The sequence below is a fragment of the Parasteatoda tepidariorum genome, chromosome 4 (genome assembly GCF_982258835.1).
Source record: "Parasteatoda tepidariorum strain Cologne lab strain chromosome 4, Ptep-v5.0, whole genome shotgun sequence".
Lineage (NCBI taxonomy): Eukaryota > Metazoa > Arthropoda > Arachnida > Araneae > Theridiidae > Parasteatoda > Parasteatoda tepidariorum.
The window spans coordinates 88,250,022-88,274,495 of NC_141758.1; the positions used below are offsets into that span (position 1 = coordinate 88,250,022).

General features: G+C 26.5%; 1 protein-coding gene across 4 annotated transcripts in view; it reads right to left on the reverse strand.

Annotated features, from left to right (window-relative positions):
• Positions 1–24,474, reverse strand: part of LOC107448010 (uncharacterized) — a 31,847-nt gene that overhangs the window by 1,944 nt on the left and 5,429 nt on the right. For 2 of the 4 annotated variants that reach the window (XM_043039930.3, XM_043039928.3), the window contains 15 exons: positions 24,279–24,405; positions 21,964–22,152; positions 20,763–20,834; positions 16,037–16,153; positions 15,789–15,889; positions 15,566–15,647; positions 14,252–14,361; positions 14,021–14,147; positions 11,942–12,049; positions 11,301–11,426; positions 8,921–9,043; positions 7,881–8,005; positions 3,168–3,216; positions 2,990–3,091; positions 411–500 (listed from right to left, as the gene is read on the reverse strand). In XM_043039930.3, coding sequence (XP_042895864.2) covers positions 411–500; positions 2,990–3,091; positions 3,168–3,216; positions 7,881–8,005; positions 8,921–9,043; positions 11,301–11,426; positions 11,942–12,049; positions 14,021–14,147; positions 14,252–14,361; positions 15,566–15,647; positions 15,789–15,889; positions 16,037–16,153; positions 20,763–20,834; positions 21,964–22,152; positions 24,279–24,405 — 1,648 coding nt within the window. The remainder of the gene's footprint in view (positions 1–410; positions 501–2,989; positions 3,092–3,167; positions 3,217–7,880; positions 8,006–8,920; positions 9,044–11,300; positions 11,427–11,941; positions 12,050–14,020; positions 14,148–14,251; positions 14,362–15,565; positions 15,648–15,788; positions 15,890–16,036; positions 16,154–20,762; positions 20,835–21,963; positions 22,153–24,278; positions 24,406–24,474) is intronic. The other 2 variants (XM_071182603.2, XM_087161577.1) reach the window with 2 other exon arrangements.

The following is a 24,474-nucleotide window of genomic DNA, read 5'->3' on the forward strand; positions in this document are numbered from 1 at the left end:
TTTCACTTACATGTATGTAAGTATTTAAAAACAGCATAGAAATTAACCTTTTCAACTACTTCACAAATAAAGTATTTTATTAGTTATCACAAATAAAATATTTATGATTATTTTACCTTAGTTTTTAGATCTGAGAACAGCAAATTACAACAGATATTTTAAAATGGCAATGTAGAACAAATTTTCCAAAAATAGACAAAACTGATAAATTTGCCACTTCTTTAATAATGGGCTCTTTTTTTAAAGTTTAAAAATATGTAAATGAAAAACATTTAAATTTTCTTAATATAGACTTAAAAATAGAATTTAATATGTTGATACTTTTTTGGGACGAATTTTACATGATTAAATAGGATACATATAGAATTATATAAATAAATAGAAAAAAAAAAACAAAAAAAAACACACACTTCTTGCTTTCTCTGCTCCAGAAGTGAAAGTTCCAACTTCTTAGATCGCAGTTCATCTTCTAAGCTATATAGCCTAATAGTTTCCATTTCCTAAAATAAATAAATAAAAGAATATTTTGTGTTATACTTTCGAATATTTCAAATAGATTTTAAAACACACTGCACTACATTTTATTTACTTAAATCAGGGTATCTGCTACACTTTAGATTTTCAAATTCATGACTTTCCATGACTAATTTCAAGAATTTTTCATGACCTAACGAAGTTACTATTTTCTCTGACAAAAACACAATAAATTCAAAAAAGCATTATAATATTAATTGAAACTATATGTATAACCAAAACTGTTATACTCTGCACCTTCATATTTATAGATTTCAAATTTAGAAAGCAAAGTAAAGAAAGAATTGAAGCAATAAAACAGCTGAAAAAAATACAAAAAGCAAAAAAAAAATGTTTTTTTTTTCCTTCCATTTTTCTGCAGAATTATATTTTAAAGATACTTTTCTTGTGCATTGGAAAGGAAAGAAATACTAGTGATTTTTCTTTTCTCATTTCGGAATTAAAAAAAATTCGCCAATGACTGGCTTGCTTCAGCTAGAACTTGAAACTGATAAAAAAAAAATAAAACAAATTCTGAAATCACAGAAGCTTAAAAGATAATTCACTCTAGAAATAATGTTTTTTCTTTCATTTCTTGAAAGAGCACCACAATTTTTAAAGAACATGATAAAGAAAAATAATATTTTAATAAAATGTAAGTGGGGAGTTAGTTACAAATTAAGATATTCAGAACACCATGAAATTGGGGGGGGGGGGGGATTCCATTTCAAGAATCAGATTTTTCGGCGACCAGCTAAAACCAGATTTTTCGGCTAAATCCATGACTTTCCATGATTTTTTAAAAAAATAGTTTGTTATTTTAGTTAGTGGCTGTCATTAATTGTTTTCACACTGGTGACGAGGTGAGAGAAATTTGTGAAATTGTGACAAGAGGGAATAATGGTTTAACAATGAGTGGGACATTACTTAATTTTCTTATTAAAATGAAGATTTTTATTAAATTAAAAACAGCTGACTTAATATTTTTAAATTTATTTAAAAATATTTTTTTCTGTTGACTTTGTTTTGTCATCCATTTCTTTTTTTATTATCTCATCAGCCCTATATGGGTCTTACTCAGGATCTTTTTCCATTCTACTCTCTTCCTCACCGGGGTTTCCCAATAGTTTATTTTTAGTGTTTCGAAATTTCAACTAATGCAATCAACCCACCTTGGCTTGAGCTCGCTTCTGGTTCATGCTTCAATCAGTTTAAAATGAAAGACTCGGTTGAAGGAGAATAAACCCATTTGACCGATGCCCTTTATTTTGATGCGGTTTACTTTAAAATGATGGACAATATCTGAATCTTCATACAGCCTGTAAAGCTCATTATTGTATCTGAGCCTAAATGTACTAATTGTCATTAACTGCATCAGAATCTCTTTCAAAATTTTTCTCTAAGATTGATAGCTAGTCTATTTTCACTTGATTTTGTCATAGACCAGTTTTCTAAGCCATATATGAGCCAAGGTCTAATGATAATTTTGCATAACATTTTTGCTATCCACTTTATTAATTTTGATTGAAGAAAATTTCTTAATCCATTGAGGCAATGATTCGCAGCAACAATCTCTGTATCTAAATTGTTCTCACTGCTCACATTACAGCCATCGTCAAGATAGAATTTTTAATGTTCAATTTGTAAGAAATTAATATCCTTGTTTATTTTATTTAAAACAATTTCATAAAAGAAACAAATAATAAAAAAATACTAATTTCATATTAACCTCCATAATACCGTTTTCAATTGCTCTTTTATCTTAATGTTTTACTATAGTACAATATTTCTTTTTAAATTTTTTTTAATGGAAATAATCTTATTTTACACAAAATAAATACACAGATTGTTGTATTCACAACTCACATTAAAACACATAAAGTTTAAGAATGAAATTCAAAATATTATTTATAACTTAATGTTTTGAGTTTACTGCAATACTATATATATACGTAAAATAGTGTGACATGCAACAGAAGGGTAAAGGGTAGGGTGATGTGTGACACTTTGTAGCAAAGAATTAAAAAAAAATTCAAATAATAATAAATAAAAAAACGTGATATAATTCTTGGACAGCTTCCAAGTCACTACATATATAATTATATATCGATAAATATTCCTTGCTTTTTTGTAATTTAAATAAATATAAGTGAAATAAATTGTTGTACATTTTATTTTGTCAGCGTTAATTAAAACAGCTTTTGCAGACCTATTCATAAAACGAAAAAAGTATATTGTTATCAGCCTATCAAATTTCTCACTCAGTCAAGATTCTTATTTGTTATACATGTTATGAATCATATTAAATTGGGTGGCCACAATTACTCAGAAAAAAAGTTCCATGACTTTCACCAGATTTTATCAAATGTTCATGATTTTTTTTGGCACTCAGAAAGAATCACAGAGTGAGTGAAGGGTATTGTTGAAATACAAACAAATATCAACATTAAAATGCATTTTGTAAAGCAAAACATACCTTTTTATGCAATTTATCTTTAATTTCCTCTAACTGGCTTTCCAAATTCTTTTTTTGCTGTTTATATTTCTGTATTTCTTCACTCTTAAGTGCTAACTGTAACTGAAGAATGCATAAATAGACACACGACATATTGAACAAAAAAATTCAAATAATGAAATAAATAAAAAAATCTTACTTTTAAGTCTCTTGTGAGAAATTTAGACTCCAAATCATTTGTAGAGTAGCTAAAATAATAAGTTATAGTTAGATGAACAGTATACTTTACAGAATAAATTGAAAAGCATGTTTTAAACAACTTATCATAAATTTTTAACTACAATTTTTACAAGTTAACAAAACCAGGGTATTTTATAATCAGGACTAGGACTGGGCTATAAATCGATATATCGCGACATATCGATTTAACGCCTATATCGGCAAACCGATACAGCAACTTTCATTCCAAGCGATACATCAGAAATCTGATTTAAGCCGTCGAGTGAAGAAGACGATATAACGATATAGCGATACACGCAAGGACTTTCTCTTACGTTCCGATACCAACTCGCGCTGTGGAAGACGATATTGTTTCGTTATGTTGAGACGGCCTTGACTGATGAGAGGTAGAATCAGAATCACTTTTGAGACCTTATATCGTTATATCACATGTTCGTTTTCGCACCTTCGCGATTGGAAATCGTTTCTTGTAGATTATTTTCAATGGGATTAACTTCATGATCGCCGTCGTAACCTTGTTCTGAACGCAATCTATTATTGAAAAGAATTTATAAAGAAAAGTTTCTTCAATAATTAGGTAAGTTTTTTATTTATTTTCTGACAAAACTTTTTTTATATTTTTAAATGTGAAAATTATCGGAAATCTAATTTAAGGCACCCATAAGGAATTAAATTACAAAGTAAATAAATTTGTTAGGTTATTTTTTTTACTTTCTTTTAATTTATTAAAAACTTTTCGGATTAAACTTCTAATAATTTAATGGGCTTCTATTACTGATTTTAAATTTATAAATCTTGAGTTGTTTTTATTTTTAGAAATAAAGTTAAAACAAAACTTATTTTTTGGACATAAGTCAATAAACTTTATTTGTTCAAAAGAATTTGAAAAGTTTGCGAATTTTATTCATTTTTTTTTTTTTTTTTTTTTTATCAATTACTACTTCGTTTTATTAGAGAGTAAAATCATTATTTTTTTTTAATTTTCGTTTTATATTATTAGTTAATTAGCTAAATATATTACCGAATATCACAATTCTTTTGTTTTTATTTTTAAGAATTTAATTAAGAAACTTTGCCTTACTTTGTTTTTCGTTCATAATTCGGTCATTATTTAATTTAATTTAATTATTTATATGAAATAATAATAAAAATAGTGTTTAAGAAGCATTTTTTTTCTAAAATTTATTTAGCTCTTTGTTTTAAGCATACAAATAATTTTTTAACGAACTTATTTTTTAAATTTTGTTCCTATGCTGTTAGGTAAATATATTGATAAATTTCACTTTTATTTAATTTTTTATTTTTAAACTAAGAAATCTTTTGTTATTTGCGTGATCATTTTTAGAAAATCTAACAAAACTTGTGTTTACTTCTTCATTAAGAATTTGAACATTACGATCGAACTTAATAATTCTGTAATTATTTACGCATAATAGTACAAGCAAATATTGATTTGTTAAAAAAAGTTTCTTTTTTTTTAAAAAAAAAAATAAACACTTTGTTTTAAGTGTATAATGAATTTCTTAACAAACTTTTTTTTTAATTTTTTAAATTTTCTTTCAATAATTTCAGCTAGATATCTTTATAAAATTCCCTTTTTATTTTTAAACTGAGAAATCTTTCAGAGAACGAAAATTTTAAGAAATTATTACAAATCTTATGTTTACTTTTTAGTTTAAAATTCGAACATTTTTAATTTTAAACTTCGGCTTTTAGTCAATCTAGCTTTTATTTTAATTAAAATATATTTTGAAATTTTAAAATCAGCTTTTGTTTAATAACAATTTTTTTTTCATTAAGGGTGTTTTAGGGGTTAACTTAAATTAAGACTGCTTATACCTTATAAACGATAATGAAGTGCAAATATTTCATTCTGTATCTACACACATTTTTTCAATAAATATTTTAAGTAAGATTTGTACATCTTAGTCAATTTATTTAATATCTTTCTTTCGCAAAACATATATATTTTCAAATTTATAAATTGATTTAAATCAATATGCGTATGAAGTCTTGATAGAAATCTGACTTTCTGTGCCTTAAAGTAACTGAAATTCAAAAATACTATATCGCGATACATCGCTATATCGCGATGCAAAACTGACGATATATCACGATATATAATTTCTAATATCGCCCAGTCCTAATCAGGACCCTTAGCATATATCTTTATCCTTATCAAAGATGAAATGAAACAAAACATAGAAAATAGATTTCACTAATTAATGTAAGTGAAAATAAAGAAAGCCCTTATCAAAAATTTTCAAATCAATATTGAAGAAGGCAAGAAGAAAACCAGTTTGATTGTCTAACAAAACTTACAAAATAAAAATAGTAATCGAGTAAGTAAAGTTTTGATATTGAAACTGATTCATCTTTTTTTCATCTCAACATTAATAAATAAATGTTTAACATCTCAACTCATCTGAAAAATTTTTGGTGTCTTAAAAGTTGATTTTTTTTAAGTCCTCAAACATGTTAAATAAAGCACAATTTAAATAGTTTTGTAAAAGTTTAAATGTGCTTGAGACCAGTTATACACTTATTAGAGTAATTTCAAATTGAAAGGCAGAGTCTTTGCATATTTTGCACCCACGAAAACATTTATGAAACATTTGATCGTCACATAGGTTGCATTATCCGCTCAATTATCATTGTATATTTTTTTAAAGAGATAGTTTAAACACCCCTGTGGCAGAATTTTTTAAAACTATCTGTGACAAACATATCTAGCACTAATATCGTTCTGCAAGATACTTTTAACTATAGCAAACCTATATATTACGAATTTGAAACAACAAAAGTACTGTGTTTACAAAAAAAAAACTATATAATTTTTTTTAATTTAACATGTAATAATTTTTTATTCTAATATTATGGGTGATATTCCTGCATTTTAATTAGGGGGGAAGCACACATTATTTCTCTTTTTGCATTTTGTAAGTAATCACCACAATAAATAAAAAATATTTAAAAGTCATGAAATCAGCAGTAGTAATTGCCGAAAAAAATATCCACAACAATTCGCACAACTCAGACTTCTCAAATGTGTGTTTCATTTCGAGATTAGGTTGTTATAATAAATAATTTCGTCAAAAAAATATTGTATTAAAAAATTATGGAGAAAACAATAGCAATAGCTGCCAAAAAAATTAGATAGAATTATTGCCTTAAAAAGTAAATACTCAAATGCACGATTCGAATTTTCCATAATGTTTGAAATATATCGGGATATTTGAAATCCACGTGAAAATCAATATCAATCACAGCAGAAAATACAATCGAAACATTACATCGATTTACGGTACTATCGGCATGAATTAAAGTTAGTCAAAATCTAAATGCATGATTCAAATGCTATGTGCAAATTTCTGTAGAAAAGAAAAGTAATTTTATTTTTTTAAAAAACTTTTCGAAAGAAAAATATTTCTGCGAGGACTCTGTAGCGTTCAGCAACAATGTCGCCAAGTCGCTGTGGTTCTGCCATGGGGTTAAACACAAAACACATTTTTTTCCAAAACCCGGAATGCAAATAGATATATAATTACTCTCATGATGTAAGTTCGAATTTGTTGCAGATTTGTAGATGACATCTATTGTAAATCTAAAACTATTCCAACGTCAATCCCGCCACATTTGAAAAATAAATAACTAAAAATAAGAAAAATAACAAATTGAGAGCAAATTGATATTGGTTCACTATTGATAATTGACTCACTATTTCAGAATATTTTCAATTAAATCCACATTGATCGGAGAATTATTGCGGAAAGTCCGCATGAAAATGAAATCAGATAGAAATGTACCATCATGATCATTTAACTTTTAAACGCAGATAGGCTGTGGGCTATCGATTTAGAATTACTGTATTAACTGTATATAAGTACAGTGGAGCATCACTTATACGACGATCACTTATACGACGTTTACATTTATACTACGTTTTAGTGTGGTCTCAAATCATTCCTATTCATTTTAATGTAAAAGTATATCGTTTATACGACACACAGAATAGGTTATACGTCGGGTTTTAGATTTTGTTCACGTTTATTTAATTTTTCTTGTGTATTTTAAAAAAGGGCGGAATTTGCCAACATGAATGATACAGAAAAGGGTGCCAACAAGAATGCTTGGATGACGACCGTAATTTTTACTAGATGACTGAAAAAACTAGACAATGTTATGAAGAGGCAAAAACGAAAAATTTTGCTATTCATTGACCAATATCCAGCGCACCCATCGATAATAATTATTTCGGAAAATGTAAAAGCTCTCTTTTTTCCTACAAATTGCACAAGTGCGCTTCAGTCATTAGATTTGGCCGTGATTAGAAATCTAAAATTGCATCATAGAAAGCAGTAAGTTCAAATAGCTATTCAAAGCATTGTAGAGACTAATAGCAAGAAAATATAATTAAAGGTAACATACATTCAAATTGCTCACTGAAATTTTCCTTCTTTGGTTGTTTGTTTTGCTTTGTCTAATTTAGAAATTTATGTAAATCAACACGTTAAACATTAAAATTAACTGAAAACAGAGTTAGTTTCAGTTTTAGAAGTAAAAATCGATTATACGACGTTATCGTTTATATGATGTTTTTTGGTGGTCCCTTCGCCGTCGTATAAACGACGCTCCACTGTATTAGATTAGAATAAAAAAGAAAATATTTTACTTTTCATCGAGTGCATATTGTGAAAAAGTTGATGAATTTTCCATTTCTTTCAACTGTTTTTTAAGAGCTAAATTTTCCTCAGATGTAGCTTTCAGTTCTTGCCTTAATTCTTCCAATTTAGTTAACTATCACAAACAAAATAACAAAAATGAATAATAATTAAATAATAATAAAGTGCATATTACTAAAAATTAAATACATGGCAATGAAATTATAAACTGAACACAAAATAAGAAACACATATTTTTAATTATGTCATCAGCAGGAAAACCATAAATACTTCCTGGACCAAATTCTAAAACCCAAATAATTGGGTACCTCATTTATAAAATTAAAAAATAAATGAAAATTGATATTTGTGAGTTTTTAGAGCACATCATCAAAATTTCTAGCAGCCAACAAGAATTATTTCTTGCAGAAATGAATATACATAATTTATTCTTGAAAGTTACTGATTACTAACATTTTATCTTTATTTTTTAAAATATATATACAGGGCTACAAAAAAATAACTTGGCTTTATACATAACAAAATTTTAATATCACAACAAAATTTTAATATCACAACAAAACTTTTCAAACAAACAAGGAAACATAACTACAAATGTTTTAAGTGGTCATATTTGGTCTTTATGCAGAGTTGTAAGTGTGTGAAAAAGTATGAGGAAACAAATGAAAAAGGAAAGGTCAGTAGGAATCCTCTGGACTTATTATTTTCTTTTTTTTTAATTGCAGGTAAAACTCTTGAATGATTATAATAAACTTGAATCATTAATTTTATTCTTGCTTATTTATAAACAATCTGAATTAGAAAAGTATATAATTGGTAACTAATAGATATATTGAATTGTACCTTTTGATACAGCACTCATAAAAAATTAATTTTTGAATATTTTCAAATTAAGATATATTCTAAAAACAAAGTTAAGATTTCTTTTTTTTAAAAACACCATTATTTTTTAACTGGATTATTTTCAAATTCATACATAAATTCAAAATATTTTTTTCTGTGTAATATACATTTTGAAGAAAATACTTACAAGCTCTGATTCGTTAGACTTGTCCTGCTGATTTCTAGGAACGTCATGTCTTTTTATTTCTAACATTTCTCTTCTCATATCCTGTAACATCGCTACAACATTTTCAATGTCAGGATTTTTCTCCTAAAAAGAAATTTTAATATCAAATGTAAATTAGAATTTCCGACATATAAGACAATTTCTAAAGAATTGGACACAGATAAATATATGTGCTTTATATAAACAAAAGTAATATAACTAAATGAACCAAGAAAAAAAAGAAACTGAAAAAAAAGGAGAGAAAACCAACAATATTCTGACAAAGTAAACTAGGTGAAGAAACCAATTATTTGTTACAATGTAACAGTTTCATGTTACACTTTGACTATTTTAATAAATTATCTTCTATGATTTTAAATTCTTTCCTTTTTCAGGGTTGCCACTCAAATCTGGAGGGAAAAAAATTCACTGTACATATTATATACAATATATCAAAAGGGAAAACACAATCACTGTACATATTATGAGCTGTCTTGGGGCTAACTATACTAGTTATAAATGCTGAAAAAATTTAAGGAAAAGAGGAACAGCTGAACAAACAAATAATGCAGTAAATGAACTAGTTTAATATAGCTGAAATATTCCATAGATTACACTTTGAGTGGTTACCAATTTTCAAAAGACGAAAATAACAAACAGAATTCCCTGTTATTTTAGCTGATTTTTAAATTCCCTGTATTTTCCCTATGGAGTGGCTGTTTTTATATCACAGAAATATGTTTGTACAGTTGAACAGAAGTTCATTATTTTTTACTAAATATACAAATATCTATAAGTCAATATCTATAATCAATTATAAGAGTAGTTTCTCAGCAGAAATTAGTGAGGAACCAAATATATCAAAATAAAGTATTGGTATTGGTCCTTATGCATTAATGATTCAATCAAATGCCGAAACATTTGAAAGGAGTCAAAGAACAGAAAGTTGAAGAAAATATTCTTAAATATTTTCTCTTTTTCAGATCAAAGAGAAAGACTACTTAAGGACTGAGAAGATTAAAACGAATCTTCAAACATGCAATTCGGATATCTAAAATAAAGAAACCTCTAAGATCTGGACATTTTAGAGAGGAAAAAAAAAGAAGCTAAATTAAGTTCAACTTTATTTAGCTTTAAGCAGAAATTTGACTGTTGTAATAATATCACATGGAAAAAAAATAATTAAAAAAATCAGGTAGAAATTCATAGCAGTAACTGTTGAAAACCTCATCAAAACAAGGTTATATTATGCAATAATCGTTTGAAAAACAGTAAAAAATCATGTAATTTATGAGGAAAATGATAGATTAAATATGTAATCTGAAATTTGTGGTAATAAAATACCATTGAAATTTTACGAATTGTATAAAGGATGCGGAAATCCTTTGGAATAATTGTCAAAAAGTGAACAACAAGACAGAATTTAAATAGTCTTGAATTGTGTATATGAGAAATAAAAACTAATGGGGTGATTAGAAATTTGTGAGTTGCAATATTGTATTAAAATATTAAGATTTAAAAAACCAGGAGGAATTAAACGAAAAACTGACAAAAATTTTGACATATAAACTGTGAGGCTTAAAGATTGAATTGAACACTTAAAATCTATTGATTTAAAAAGTTATAAAATTCAGACTTTCAAATTCTTTATTAAGATATACCGTAATTTTTTCCAATATCAATAAACCATACTATAACAAAGTAGTAGGTTGGCATTCAAAATGATAAAACAAGAGTTTCACACAACCTGATTTGGATCAGCTGGGGGTAGCATAACTAATAAATTAGGGTAAAATTTACTTATAGTAAATAGGAGGGAGGTTAGGAAGAACAGATAAATTATACCTATTTCCTTTATTTATTTTTGAAATGCAGTCACTTTTATTTATTTTTACGGGAGTACAACATTATTAGTTACATGCTCAATGTGTTGATCAAGACAGAAAATGAAAGGTTTCAAGATTAACTTGAAAAAAAAAACACTATCTTTTCCTGGAAAAAAAGGCAGTTCCTCCAAACTATTGAAAACCTATATTCTACATTAAGGCTACCCATATATTTTAAAGGACACGGATTGAAATCTGAAAGGAGAAAAAAAAAAATTGTTTATTCAGAAAAAAAATATTTTTTTATCGGACTCTCAATTCAAAATATCATCTGCACTAATCAATTAGCATATTTACTGTCAAGTTTTCTAATAATTAATATTATATTTTAGTTAAATAAGATAATCCCATCATTAAAATAAAAGTTTTCAAGGTATCTCATTTATTATTTGGTGATTTGTGCAAGCAATGTCTTTAACACAAATCAAAAAATATAATAAAAGCTTTTAATATAAATAAATAAATAAATGACATGCATTTTTTGAATTATCACCAGCTGAAAATGCAGCAGGAGTTTTGAAATTTTGGAACTGTTCTTTCGTATCTTGTAATAATGATGTCAAGCTTCTCACTTCATCAAACACTTTGTCCACGCTGTTCTCCTGAAAACAAAATAGGCAAATAAAGAATAAGCCATTAACATGTGCTAAGTTGTGACGGAATTTAAATAATAAAATCTATTTATTTCAAGGAAATTTTATTCATCTTTACATTTATGATTGATTTGTTATTAGCTCTTTGTAAGAATTTAAGAATATATAAGCTTTTGGTATAAAGTACAAACAATGTTTTAAATTTTAAGAAAAAGATATGTTGAATGTTTAAAATATTGAATTTTAAACTGCTTTAAGAAATAAGCAAAGAAAACTTTTAATTTAACCGTCAGAGCAAATGGGATATTTACTACTCAATCTGGTTGCTTTCCTCCAAAACAAACAAATTTTTTTCCTCATCACTTAATAAGAAAATAGCACAAAATAAGAAACAATTCTATTCAAAGCTAAATCGTTGCTTAATGCAAAACATGGAAGGGAAAGATACACAGTACATATTTATAACATTAAAATATAATTAGATAATATATTCTGCATTAATAAAATTGTAGAAAATAAAATACATTTTGAGCTTGCAGAAGAGAGGCTTTTATGCTATCATGCCTTGATTTCAAAATTTCTGATTCTTTAATAGTCGAACTTAATTCTTCTTCTAAATGTTTTATGGTATTCTGGAAAAAACAAAATTGATAACAAAAAAATATTAATAATATATTAATAAATATAAATTGATGCTAAAAAATCACATTACGAAAATTATTAATTTAAGAAGGCATTCTTTCTTTACATGATATACAATCAATGCTCTTTATAACCATTCAATGCAGTGATGATTCCATTATAACAACCGATGCATAAAGTATTTTGCCCTGTTTGCTATTCCATAAAAGCAATATTATTAAAATACTCACTAGAGCGTCTGTACTGAACTATTCATTCCAATACAACAATTTTGCAAAAAAGTGCGAAACATGCTTATGTTTTCAAAAGAAAAAGAAGTTTTTATCAGAAATAGATTATTTGATTTAACAAAATTTTCAAAAATATTATTTAAACAACTATTTTCTTAAAGTTATTGCACATCAAATGTAAATCAGCTTGAATTCTTTTTGAATGAAGAAAGAGCAATATAAACTTGCCAGCAAAATATGGATTACTTCACATTGATGACCAAAAAAATAGAGAAAGTTTTTTAGAAAATTTATGAACTCTTTTTCAGAAATATTAGTTCCTAAATTTATCATTTCATCAAAATTCAAAAACAAAATAAAATGTACAGTAGAAAATTCTAAAAGTGTTATTTTATAAGACAGAGTTAACAAAGGTGATAATCTTGGTAGAGACTGATATCAAAAATAAAAAGTTTATTAAAATTAAACCTAACTTAATTATTTCAGTATGCAATGGCACAACCATATTTAAAATAAGTATGAATATGTTGTGTAGTTGCACAACCAGCCATTTCCAGAAGTTTTGGAAAATAATAATGAAGCTTAGAAAGAATGTTTCGAAATAAAATCTAAAAGTTAAATTGATCACCACATTCATAATTTATTTTTACTGAATCTATATTTGACATTTTATTTAAAGATGAGTTACATTTTAATTAACACAAGGCTTTTAAAATATCAGCATATTTACTTGATTAGCAAGATATAAAATTAAAGATTGAATGAATGATGATAATTGACATTGAATTATGATAAGCATTCTAGATTTTTCTTAATTCACAAAGTTCATAAAGTCACAAAAACACTCTTTTCCTATTAAAACTTATAATTCACATTCCTCAATTTCCTGACAAAGTGTAAGCCGTACCTGTAACTTTCCTTTTTTTGTGCATAAGGATCAGAATAAAAATGTTTTTCTTTTTGTCTATTAGATAAAATAAAAATTTGTTATTTGTTTGCTTTCAAATCTTGAAAAAATAAAAGCCCTAAATATTTAGACAAGAAAATGCAATTTATGCCTTACAAAAATTTTACTTTACAAAATAACAATAATTTTATTAAAGAATGGCTTCAGCATGCTTTGAAATTGCAATTGTTCATAAAGTTAATAATTGTTCATCAACTATTAAAAGTCGCTGATTTTTTAAATCCAGTTATTTTGTTAGTGCTGGTCACTTTATTATACACAGCAAGTTTGAGGCAGTGGCACCAAGGTCATGGTTAACCCACAAATAAGTAAAAAATCTACAGACGAAACATTTACGATTGAATTGGGGGATTGAACTAACGTTTAAATATAAATGCAAATTAAATTCACTCCTACTAATCTTTAAAAAGTAATGTTTACACTTTTGTGTGCATAATAGCTTTACTTTCTTCAGATTAAGATAAAAACTTTCAAGATTAAAAAGAACAAAAACCTACCTGCCTACTGCTTTGAGAAAATAAAAAAGTAAGTAAGCTAATTATAAATTGCTGAGAAATATCAAGAAAATATTCCCGCTAATTCATAAAACAAAAGTAAGTTATTCTCATGTAAAAATAACAATAGTAATAAAATTACACCGATGCCCAATGCAGTTTTGACACTATCAACAAAAAACACACAAGTTATCTTACTAAAACATATAGGCGTAAACTTTTTATGATTAAAATCACATGAAGCAAATTCACATATTTCTTAATTCTAACCTTTAATTTCAATTCATTGTCTTCTTTTTCTTGCAACTGCTTTTTTAAAACTTCAGATTCCCTTTGAAGTTGGTTTCTAAAATCTATTTCACATTCACTAAGCTTGTTTTGTAGCTTCAAATTTTGGCTTAAAAATGAGAAAATAGACATAATATAAAGTAAAAAAAAATAATAATTATCATAATTTTCAACAAATATTTTAAAGGTCACACCTTAAAGATATTGACTAACCTTTTAATTTCTTCAATAGAATTCCTAGCACACACAAGTTCATTATTTATCATAGTCATCTGCACTCGTAATTTATCTCTTTCATCAGCTAAGTTAACTAACATCTTTCCCTAATGATAAAGAGGGAATGGAAAAAATATTTAGAATTATTGAGCTAATAAAATTAGTAGAAATTTTTAAAAAAATAAAACTGTGCTTTCACTACAGCGAGAGAATCTCGAATATTTTTTTCTTTTCTCACATTAAAAAATTATTACCGCGAGAAATTCGCGCATTCTATAAACCAATTTCAAAATTCGCAAATTTCTCGCATTTTGAAAAAAATTTCTCATTGCGCCATTTAGAATAAAATCCGTTTCATTTTTCTTCCTAGATCTTTCATTATTTTCAACATCTGCCCCATTATCTAGCTTCCCAATTTACCAGTATTGTTCAGAACCTTTAAGGACAACAGAGCACCATCCCTCCAAACGACGGAACCTCTTTCAGAACGCATTTCTCTGCAACCACGTGTTTACTGTAGGTAAGGTTTCTTCATGTAAGACGTTCAAATTTTTCGCGCATTAATGTAAGATGGACAAATACCTTGTAAAAGCAATATCTTCTACTTCGAAACGGACAAATTAAACAAATGTGGGTAGAAACTATCAAAACGAAACAAATACGCATTTGAGCAACCTAATGAGAATAGCTGATGACAAAGTAGATGTATTTCCATATTCCATATGATGATGCAGCAAAAATATTCAATGCTTTAAAAATTAGAAGATGTTAAAAATGCATTATAATTAAAGAAATGATTTTTTTCCCAAGCCTTTTTGTGATTTTTTTTTTTTTTTAATTTTTAGAAATCTCACTTAACTTTTGAAATCTCACCCTGTTTTTGAAAAAGGGTAAGGAATTCTCACCCATTTTTTTTCTGCGATGAAAACACTGTAAAATATTTAAAATATAAGATTAACTAATCTTGATGGTAAAAATTTGTTTTAACAAACATCTGTCCAGCATTTCCATTGTCCAACATTGACCAAATTCTGGCATTTTTTGACAAGTAATTATTTATTGCAGTATAAATTTCATTATTTACCTTTGGGTGATTGACTAGAAAATTTCTGTCATGTGGACGGATATGTGTTAAGTATGACAGAAACAGTAGAGTAAAAAAAAGTAATTTAAAGTTAAGTTTTGATAGATAAAAGTGTAATTTTTATTATTATTTTTTTTAAATGAAAGAACTTTTACCCGTAATTTGAAAAAGAATAAGAGAGTACATGGTAGCTAACTACTTACAAAAATATTTATAATATTGCATACCTTTTTCTCTTTTTCTTCTTCAAGTGCTTTAAGTTGATGTTTTCTATCCTCATTATATAGCTTTTGAGCTAATTTTTGAGCTCTGTAAAAGATCACAATAAAAATGTTTAAATACTATATTATGCTCACAATTTTTATGTAAAATATTATTGTACAAAAACTGAATACTAAGGAAGAAATATTATCTTATAAATGAAACTCATCTAGATAAATGCAAACTCACTTCATAGCTTTCTTTAAAGCTTGCTTCTCTGTTTCATGTTTGATTTCAATTTCTTCCAGTAACTCAATCCATTTTGTATCATCACCTTTCAAGGAGAGTTTCTAATGAAAATAGGCATAAAATAAATGATTATTGTATTAAAATGTAAAACTTTTAACTGTTTTTTAACTTTGAGTTTTGAATTCATCAAAAATTATATATTTAAGTGGATAAAGTTAAGAGGAGAAAATAAGGGTACATTTTCTTACAGTCAATTCAGAGGTTAAGTTTTTAATTTGGACATCTTTATGGTGGATCATTTTTTGGAATTCAGCTTTTGTGTCTTCAAGTGTTGTGTTGTAACCCTCTACAGCACGATATTTACCCTAAAATTTGAAGAAAAATATTTACAAGTTTTAATTTATGCCATAAAATAAATATTTAGTCACCTAGGAAATTACTTTTTACATAATACAAAACTAGTTTGCATTCTGAAACCAAACCAGTTGGCCCATGTCATTAGATAAGGAAACATTCTTCTAAATTTGCTCAATTATAATAACTTTGGAGCAAAGCTCACCAATCTTTTAATCTCCATGGATCACCAAGCAAAAAAAAAATAATACTTCGAACCACCACTTCATTTTTTTTTAGAAGAAGGGAAAACTTCTCCTTAAGATTAGGGTGAGTTTTGAAATGTCTCAATCCAAAACAAAATTGATGTGTTTAAGCAATTTTTAAAAATTGTACTAATTAAAAAATTATTCAAGGTGGTAAGTTTTCAAATGAACAGTTACTGTATATTTTTAAATAAATTTTTATTCATGACGTTCAAGGATGAGAAAGAAGAGTCAAATTAAGATAATAATAAATTAAAGTTTACTTAATAATTACAATAAAAGTATCAATATTTAATCAGTGACTATACGAGTAGACAGAAGGAAAATTTGATGCTATCAGAGCAAAACTCCTTGTTTGTTAACAATTCTTTTAAATTCTTTTACAGATTTGCCAACCTCAGAAATTCAAAAGGCCTGCAACATTTTATGACTGAGGCAAAAAATAACAGAAAGATAAAAAATATTTAAAAAAAAAACAAATGAATAAATTCACACTTTCTTCAAATTAAATTTACATAAGTAGCTTTAATACCACAAATTCTATTACATTAAAAATAGATTGGGTGACTGGTTTAGCATTATTTAATAATGTTATAAAGATATATTTTTTTACCTATAAAAAGCTTTAATGGCAAACAAAATTTTTTGCTTCATTTTACATAAAATGTTATTTTGGCAATTAATTTCTGATCCTAACTATTTAAAACTAAGGACAAATTCTAAAGTATAAGTGGACTTAATATTGGATGCATTCTGAATCTTGTTATTTTCAGAGAAGGACATTAATTGGAAAACAGACATAGTACACACAGATAACAAAATTACGACCTGGATGAAATCTATCTAAATTAAAATATCAATACATTTGAAATATCTAACAGCAGCAGAATTTTAGACAAGTTAGTGTAGGGGTGCACAACCTGCGGCCCACGGGCCAAATGCGGCCCTTTGACTACTGAAGTGCGGTCCGCGAGAGCTTCTGAACACAATAAAAAAATTTTAAAAAATGGCAATTTTTAATCGCACTTTTAAATCATCACGTTTTGACACAATCAATTTTTACAGATTCTTTAGTAAATGTTCGTTTAATGCGCTTTCTTTAAGCCGATTTTATCGTAAATATAGATGATTTTTTTAAACAGTTATTTCTGCTTTCCTACGTGATTTTGAAAATCCCGAATTTTTATTATGACGCGAGTTTCAGACCGCAAATTTAAATAATTACTTTTTGTGCACTTTATTTGTGACGATTTCATCTTAAATCTAAGTGATTTTTTTAATCTTTTTTTTTGGAATTCTTTCTTTTCTTTCAAAAATTTTTTCGGCAGTTATTGCTATACGTTCCCACGTATTATAAAAAATTCCAATTATTCTATTACGACATACAAATTTTAAATCATGCATTTGACACGCTTTATTCGTGCTGAGTTCAGCATAAATATATTTTTTCCCAATTATTTCTATACTTTTCCACATGATATTGACGATCCCGTTATTTAACTATGATGTTATTACGACACGTGATTGTTAATCGCGCAATTAAATAATCCCTTTTTGATACAGTATTTCGGTACAGTTTTATCGTAAATCCTAGTTATTTTTCCTTCGTTTTTATTTCCGCAACGAATATGATTTGGTCGAATGTGGTTATGAATTGTGATTTGATCAAAAACCAAATATTCGGCAAAAAAAAAAAGAAGAAAAAATCGACTGAACGCCATACACTTGGGGCCAAATAGCAAAATCTTTTAGCAGCATAGCAACACTGAAACAAAAATTTCAATGCTCAGAATAATATTTCCTGGAAAAACGTATTCATAAATTAACTCTAAAAAATAAGACCAATCAAGAACGTTTTTGAAAATGTCGAAGAGCGAAACAGAGAACATAAAAATCAATCTTAATTTTTGAAATTTTTTTTTAAAGCTGAACATCTTAGTTTTTCAATTACCAGAAAAAGCCAAGAAAAAAGAATTATGTCAACAGAAATACTATTAAAATTAGTGCGTTATAATGAAAACGTCTAAAAAAAGTTTTTTTTTATTTAAAGAAAATAAAAAGATAGAAAAAATGTTCTTAATTTTTTAAATGAAAATCTTATGCCGAAAATCTCAATTTAAATTTTTCTCATTGCCATAATTTTAGAAGAAAAAAAATGCTATAAAATAAATTTTATTAGTAACTTTATTTTTTAAAAAAATGCTGAGTCATAATAAAAATGCCTTGAAAAAGAAAAACAAAAAAAAAACAAATTTTTCTTAGTTCCTGAAACAAAATTTTAATGCTTAAAATCACACTTTTCTATGTTACTGGTTATTTATATTACAGTACAGGGAAAGAGTGATGATAAATTAATAGTATGAGACGTTCTGTTAAAAATGCTGGGTTATAACAAAAACAGCAAAAAATGGAAAAAAATCCTTCTCAATTCTCAAAGCATCGAAAAAATAACAAAATTGACTTGTCTGATTATAATTTTAAAAAAAAAAAAAGTAATATCTATAAAAATTCAAAAAAAAAAAAAAAAAAAAACTTGGAAAAATACATTTCTAAAAAATATTCTGCCGAATATTTGACTGATCATTCAACCAACTGAATTTTTAACAAAAGGGCCAAATACTCGTTACATCCCTCCCTAATTTAAATACAATGTTATCGCAACTTCAAAAATTCATAAAATGGCAGAAAACGTGAATTTTTAAACTGCTCACTGTTTGTAGTTTAGATTTCAATTTTTTGTTGCTTAAGTGATCTTTTTCGATAAAAAAAAAGGAAAATGTTCACAATATAAAAAAATCTAATAATTAATAAAATAAAATAATAAAGTACATTACAAAATAAGCATTGAATTTTATTTTGAACTATCACAGTTTTGTTTTTATTTTAGGCTTTTGTTTAAAACCTATAAATTTCCTTCAATTAAAATATTTAATTTGAATTTATATTACTTAATTAAGACTAAACTTTTTCCTACTTTCATTCTGTGGGCATTGCAGTTTTTTTTAATTTACTAGAATTTAATTCTAAAATGAATTTTCATATTGCATGATATGATAAAAAAAATACATTTCTTTTCTTCAATGTTTATTTATTTTGATAAATCTATTGTTCATATGATAAAAATAGCAAGTTTTTTTTTTGTAAAAAAAAATTATAAGTTTTCTTTATTTTTGAATGAATTCTAATAATGGAACACTACTAAGTTATTGATATTACTAGGTTTATTGCTAAAAAAATGGAACCCTAATGTTTAAATAAACATTTCTACATTTGTCATTAACATGTCTAAATACATAGGCGGCCCTTCGTTAGCCAACCTGCTGTGCAAGTGGCCCTTCACTCAAAAAGGTTGTGCCCCCCTAAGTTAGTGTATCAGCTTGTCAATAATTTGTTTGGTTATCTTGCCATGAAATTATCTCTTATCAGCTTAGTAGTTTTTGGAGGTGGATATAAATTGAAAAACACACTTCGCACACAAAGTTTATTTTGCATAGTCGGGTATGGGAGAAAATTGATACCTGGTGCAATCTCAAAATTGTTGAAATCCATCTGCACCACAATCTTGGGATTTCAGCAGACAGAATTTTAGCCTTGGCTGTCAATAATTTGGCCTGTTATCTTTCATTGAGATTATCACAGTTCGGTAGCTTTGTTGATTAATATTAATTAGAGAACGAACATTGTACCCCAAGATTTGCCAAGTAGGCTCAGACATGAAATTGCAATCTGGAGGAAATCTTGAAAATGCTGAATTCCATCTACAAAAAATCTGAACAAAAACATTCAACAGCTTATCGATATTTTACTTATCTGGGACTTCATCTGAATTTTAGATGGGATTATTATTTACTGTGTTCGGGCTAACACCAAGTTGACATTTTGGCACTTGCCTGCTCTTAGGTTATGTAATCCGAAATCCGCACAACTAACAATTAAAAAATATTCCTCCCTATCAACTTGAAAAATTAAAAAATGCTGACTTAAGATCAAAACCAAGGAGGTGGTTGAATATCCCACTCTCCTCTATTGACGAGTCTTATTTTGACACTCATTTATTGTGGAAAGCATTGACCTTATTTTCCTCCTGGTTCATGTTTAGATGCAAAGTCTTTGAAGATAATTCAATGCAAACGTGTATAAATAAAAATTTTGCATATTAATAAATATTTTCCCATAAGAATCAAGTTGTAAACCCACCGTACGAAAATCGAGAGCTTCATTTAACCTAGATTATTATCCAATTATTGAACTTTAAAAAAAAGTTTATTCATTATTTTCATTAACTATAATTTTATGATGAAAATATTTAATTTATGTGAATGATGTAAATTCTCAGAGAGCATTCAATAAATATTAGAAATATGTATGTACTAACTTGCAAAATGGATAACTGCCTTTCTAAGTCTTTAACTACAGCGGCTTGTGATCGGTATTTTTTCTCTTGAGCCTGAAAATAAAAATCAAGCATAGTATAGTACATATTTAAACATGAAATACTAGATTAAAATACATCATTTTTATTTTAACAGGGATTACAATACAATACCGTATGAACAAAATAAAGATTTCAATGTGACTTACAAAAAAAAAAAGATGATATTTGTGATAAATCTGTTGTTGCTCACACAAATATGCGCAAATAATACAATAAATAAAATTAGTAATATAAATTAACTGGGTTTTTGACAAGCTAGTATAATTTTATAGTTTAAAATAATGGAAAATGCTATACAACAATTCTTTTTTCTTTCTTAAAAAGCTAATATCAAAATTTTGTAGAAGCTCAAAAGTTTTGATTTTCGACCAACCTTGGTGCAAAGGCTTTCAAAAAATTTTATATTTATAATATACTAATATATAAAAGTGATAATTAAATAATTAAATTCTGATAATTTAAAGTAGTCAATTAAGATATTATTCAATAAGTAATCCACACAAGAATATCAGATGTAATATTTGATAATAAGAATCAATGGTTATACTCCAGTTGGATATTTTACAACACAAAACATTTAAAAATCATGAACAAATAAAAACAAAATTAATTAGTTACATTTTTTAATCTCAGTGGTGGTCTTGAAATTTTTATTTTTATTGCTTCAAAATGTTCATACCTTTTATACAACTTTTTACTCCTGTCAAACTCTAGATAGGTGGATGTTTCATCATAAAAAAAATTGAGGCTTTTTTCACGCTCAGAACCTATGCTGGTTGAAAATTGAGTGAGGTTTATCCCAAGCACAACCATTTGAGAGGATAAAAAAATATATGGCTTTCTAATTGAAGAATGGTCGATGGATCAATTGACAAATCAATTATTTACAAACACCAAATAACTTGTTAAACATATTTAAATAAATGTCATAAAAACTTTGTTAAAACTTATTTTTAAAAACTAAGCAACAACACAATTTTAACAAAAAATGTTTCAGACTTAAATCTTCAATTCATTGTTACTCTATTATGGCTAGTTTGTTAGAATATGTATTTAGCAATCATTCAAAGCTTAAAAAGTAAGAACATAAACAAAGGATAATAAAGCACAAAATAATTCAATGTTTCCCAACTGTATTTACCTGGTATCGTTTTAAAAAATCATCACGTTCTTTTTCAAGTTCTTTAGTATCCCGTGAATTCAATTCTTCTAAAGCCACTAGAAAACTACGTAAGATGTCATGATAGCAATCAAAAAGTTTCTTCAACAAATTATCTTTTGTTTTAATGATTTGTGTGAGACTACCCGAATGACTGCTTTCAGACAAAGCCTATATTAAAATAGACAAGAAATGAATTACAATACTATGTAGTAGGAAAATGTTTTTTCAGTTTCTTATTAAAAATAAATAAAAACAATGATAGAAACAAAAATTAGACAACCACAACTTTATTTTTTCAAAACTTAAGAATAGAGGGAAAGGGAGTTAGTTGGTCGACTTTTCATTTTCTTTATCGCAATAAAAATTCTATTTAATCCATTAATGATTTTTTTCAAATCCCTCAGTAGGTAAATTTTTTTCAAAAATAATAATTTTCAAAAAAATCCTTGAAGCATGAATAAACCTATCCCCCTCCCCCAAGGCAGGTTGGCCCACTACACGGAGGACATTGGACTATGCAAACAAAAAATGTAATCGCAAACAATACTGAAGGATAAATCTTGCCCAATACAAGTAATTGAATTATATTATTTAGCACTTAAAATTAAAAACCATTTTCAATGATTAAAAAAATATGTAGTCATAAAATGTAAAGAATAACAAATACTTTTTAATATACACAATCATTTATTGAATTTTATTAATAACAAATTTAAAATAATTTATAGCAAATTAAAGCAATGAAAAGATAGATCAGTAATTGTGTAATGGGATGTCTGATACTTCCTGAATTAGATTCTTGAAATATAAGAATTATATTATCTTCAAGCATTATTATTCATAAGTATAGGATTTTATGCCCGATACTTCGTGAATGAGATTCCTGAAAAATAGCAATTTATGCCCGATGCTTCCTGAATAAGATTCTGGAAACGTAAGAATTATATCATCTTCATGCATAATTATTTATAGGTATAGGAATTTATGCCTGATACTTCCTGAATGATATTCTTGAAAAATAAGAATTATATAATCCTCATGCATTATTATTTATAGGTATAGAAATTCGTTGGATATAAAAATTATTTTTATCACCATAATATGCAAGTTTAATTCACATAAAGATATTAAAAACATACAAACATAATCTCAAAATTTTATGCTTGTAAAATTTTGCTTTTAGTCATAACTATTTTAAAAAAATGTAATGTTAGATAATGTTTCTTCTTAAATTTATATACACAGTTAAGTTTTTTGTGCAACTTTTGTAGACTGTAGTTGCAAAATATTCTAATTAAAATATTAGTTTTTGTTCAGAACAAAATTTTAAATTTTGCCCCAGTTTAATAATAGGTAAAAAAAAACAATATTTACAAATTTTATACTTTAATGTTAATAAAACTATTGTAATTTTGTAAATAAAATTAACAAAATGCATATTTGAAGACAATATTAATTTAACGTATTTTAAGCAATTTTTATGAAATATGTGTCAGCTCTTAATTTTGTTAGTTTTTATTTCAGACTACTTTAACTTGAATTTTTAAAAAATATCTTTGAAATAAAAGTATTATACTTTGTAAAAGGGACAATTAACTGTAAAATTAAAATAACTAGAATATCACTTATAAATAAGTTTCTCTGAATTATTTTGATGGACCAACATAACCTATGTTCTAGGTTTCACAAAAGATCACAATAATTTCTTGTGTATTGTATATTGCTTTAAATAGTTACATGTAATTAAGTAAAAGCTTTAACCTTTATGTATTATAATTATTCTTTAATAATTATAACAGCTGAAATTCATTGCTCTATTCTTATAGAAACAAATTTTAGAAGTAAAATTCAAGAAATCACTTAGTGCCAAAAAACAACTTGTTGGAATAAAAATGGCACTTTAACTGTACTATGTGATTTTTTTTCTTCTTGTAAGACATATTAGTAGTGCAACAAGTTAATGGAGAAACCAAACTAAAATATTTAATGGTATTAAAATAATTAAACCATCTCCAAAGAGCCCCTGGGTCCAATCTACACTGTCTTCCTGTATATATTTGTTTTATCTCAATACTTTCCCAAAAAGAGAAATGATTTTTTTTCTTGGCAAGTTTCTGAATAGATACAAAAAATCATGAATCGGCATTCATAATAGAATAAAAGATTTTAATCAATAAAAACATCTAACTTTTTCAAGATCAAATAATTATAAATATTTACTTACAAAATTTTTTTTAGCGAAAATTCAAATTTTTTTTTTTTAAGTTTTTTAAGTTTTAAAATAAAATACTTGCATTTTCAAATAAAGAAATTGAAAACTCTAAATCTTCTAAAGATCCAAATAAATTGTTAAGTTCAGTTTCAACTTTAGATACTAACTCTTGAATAGTATCATCTTGAATGTTCAAATTTCCAATTAATCTATAAAAGAAGCATAAAATTATATTACTTATTAAGTCATTAAAAAAATAACTTTTAAAAACAAATTAA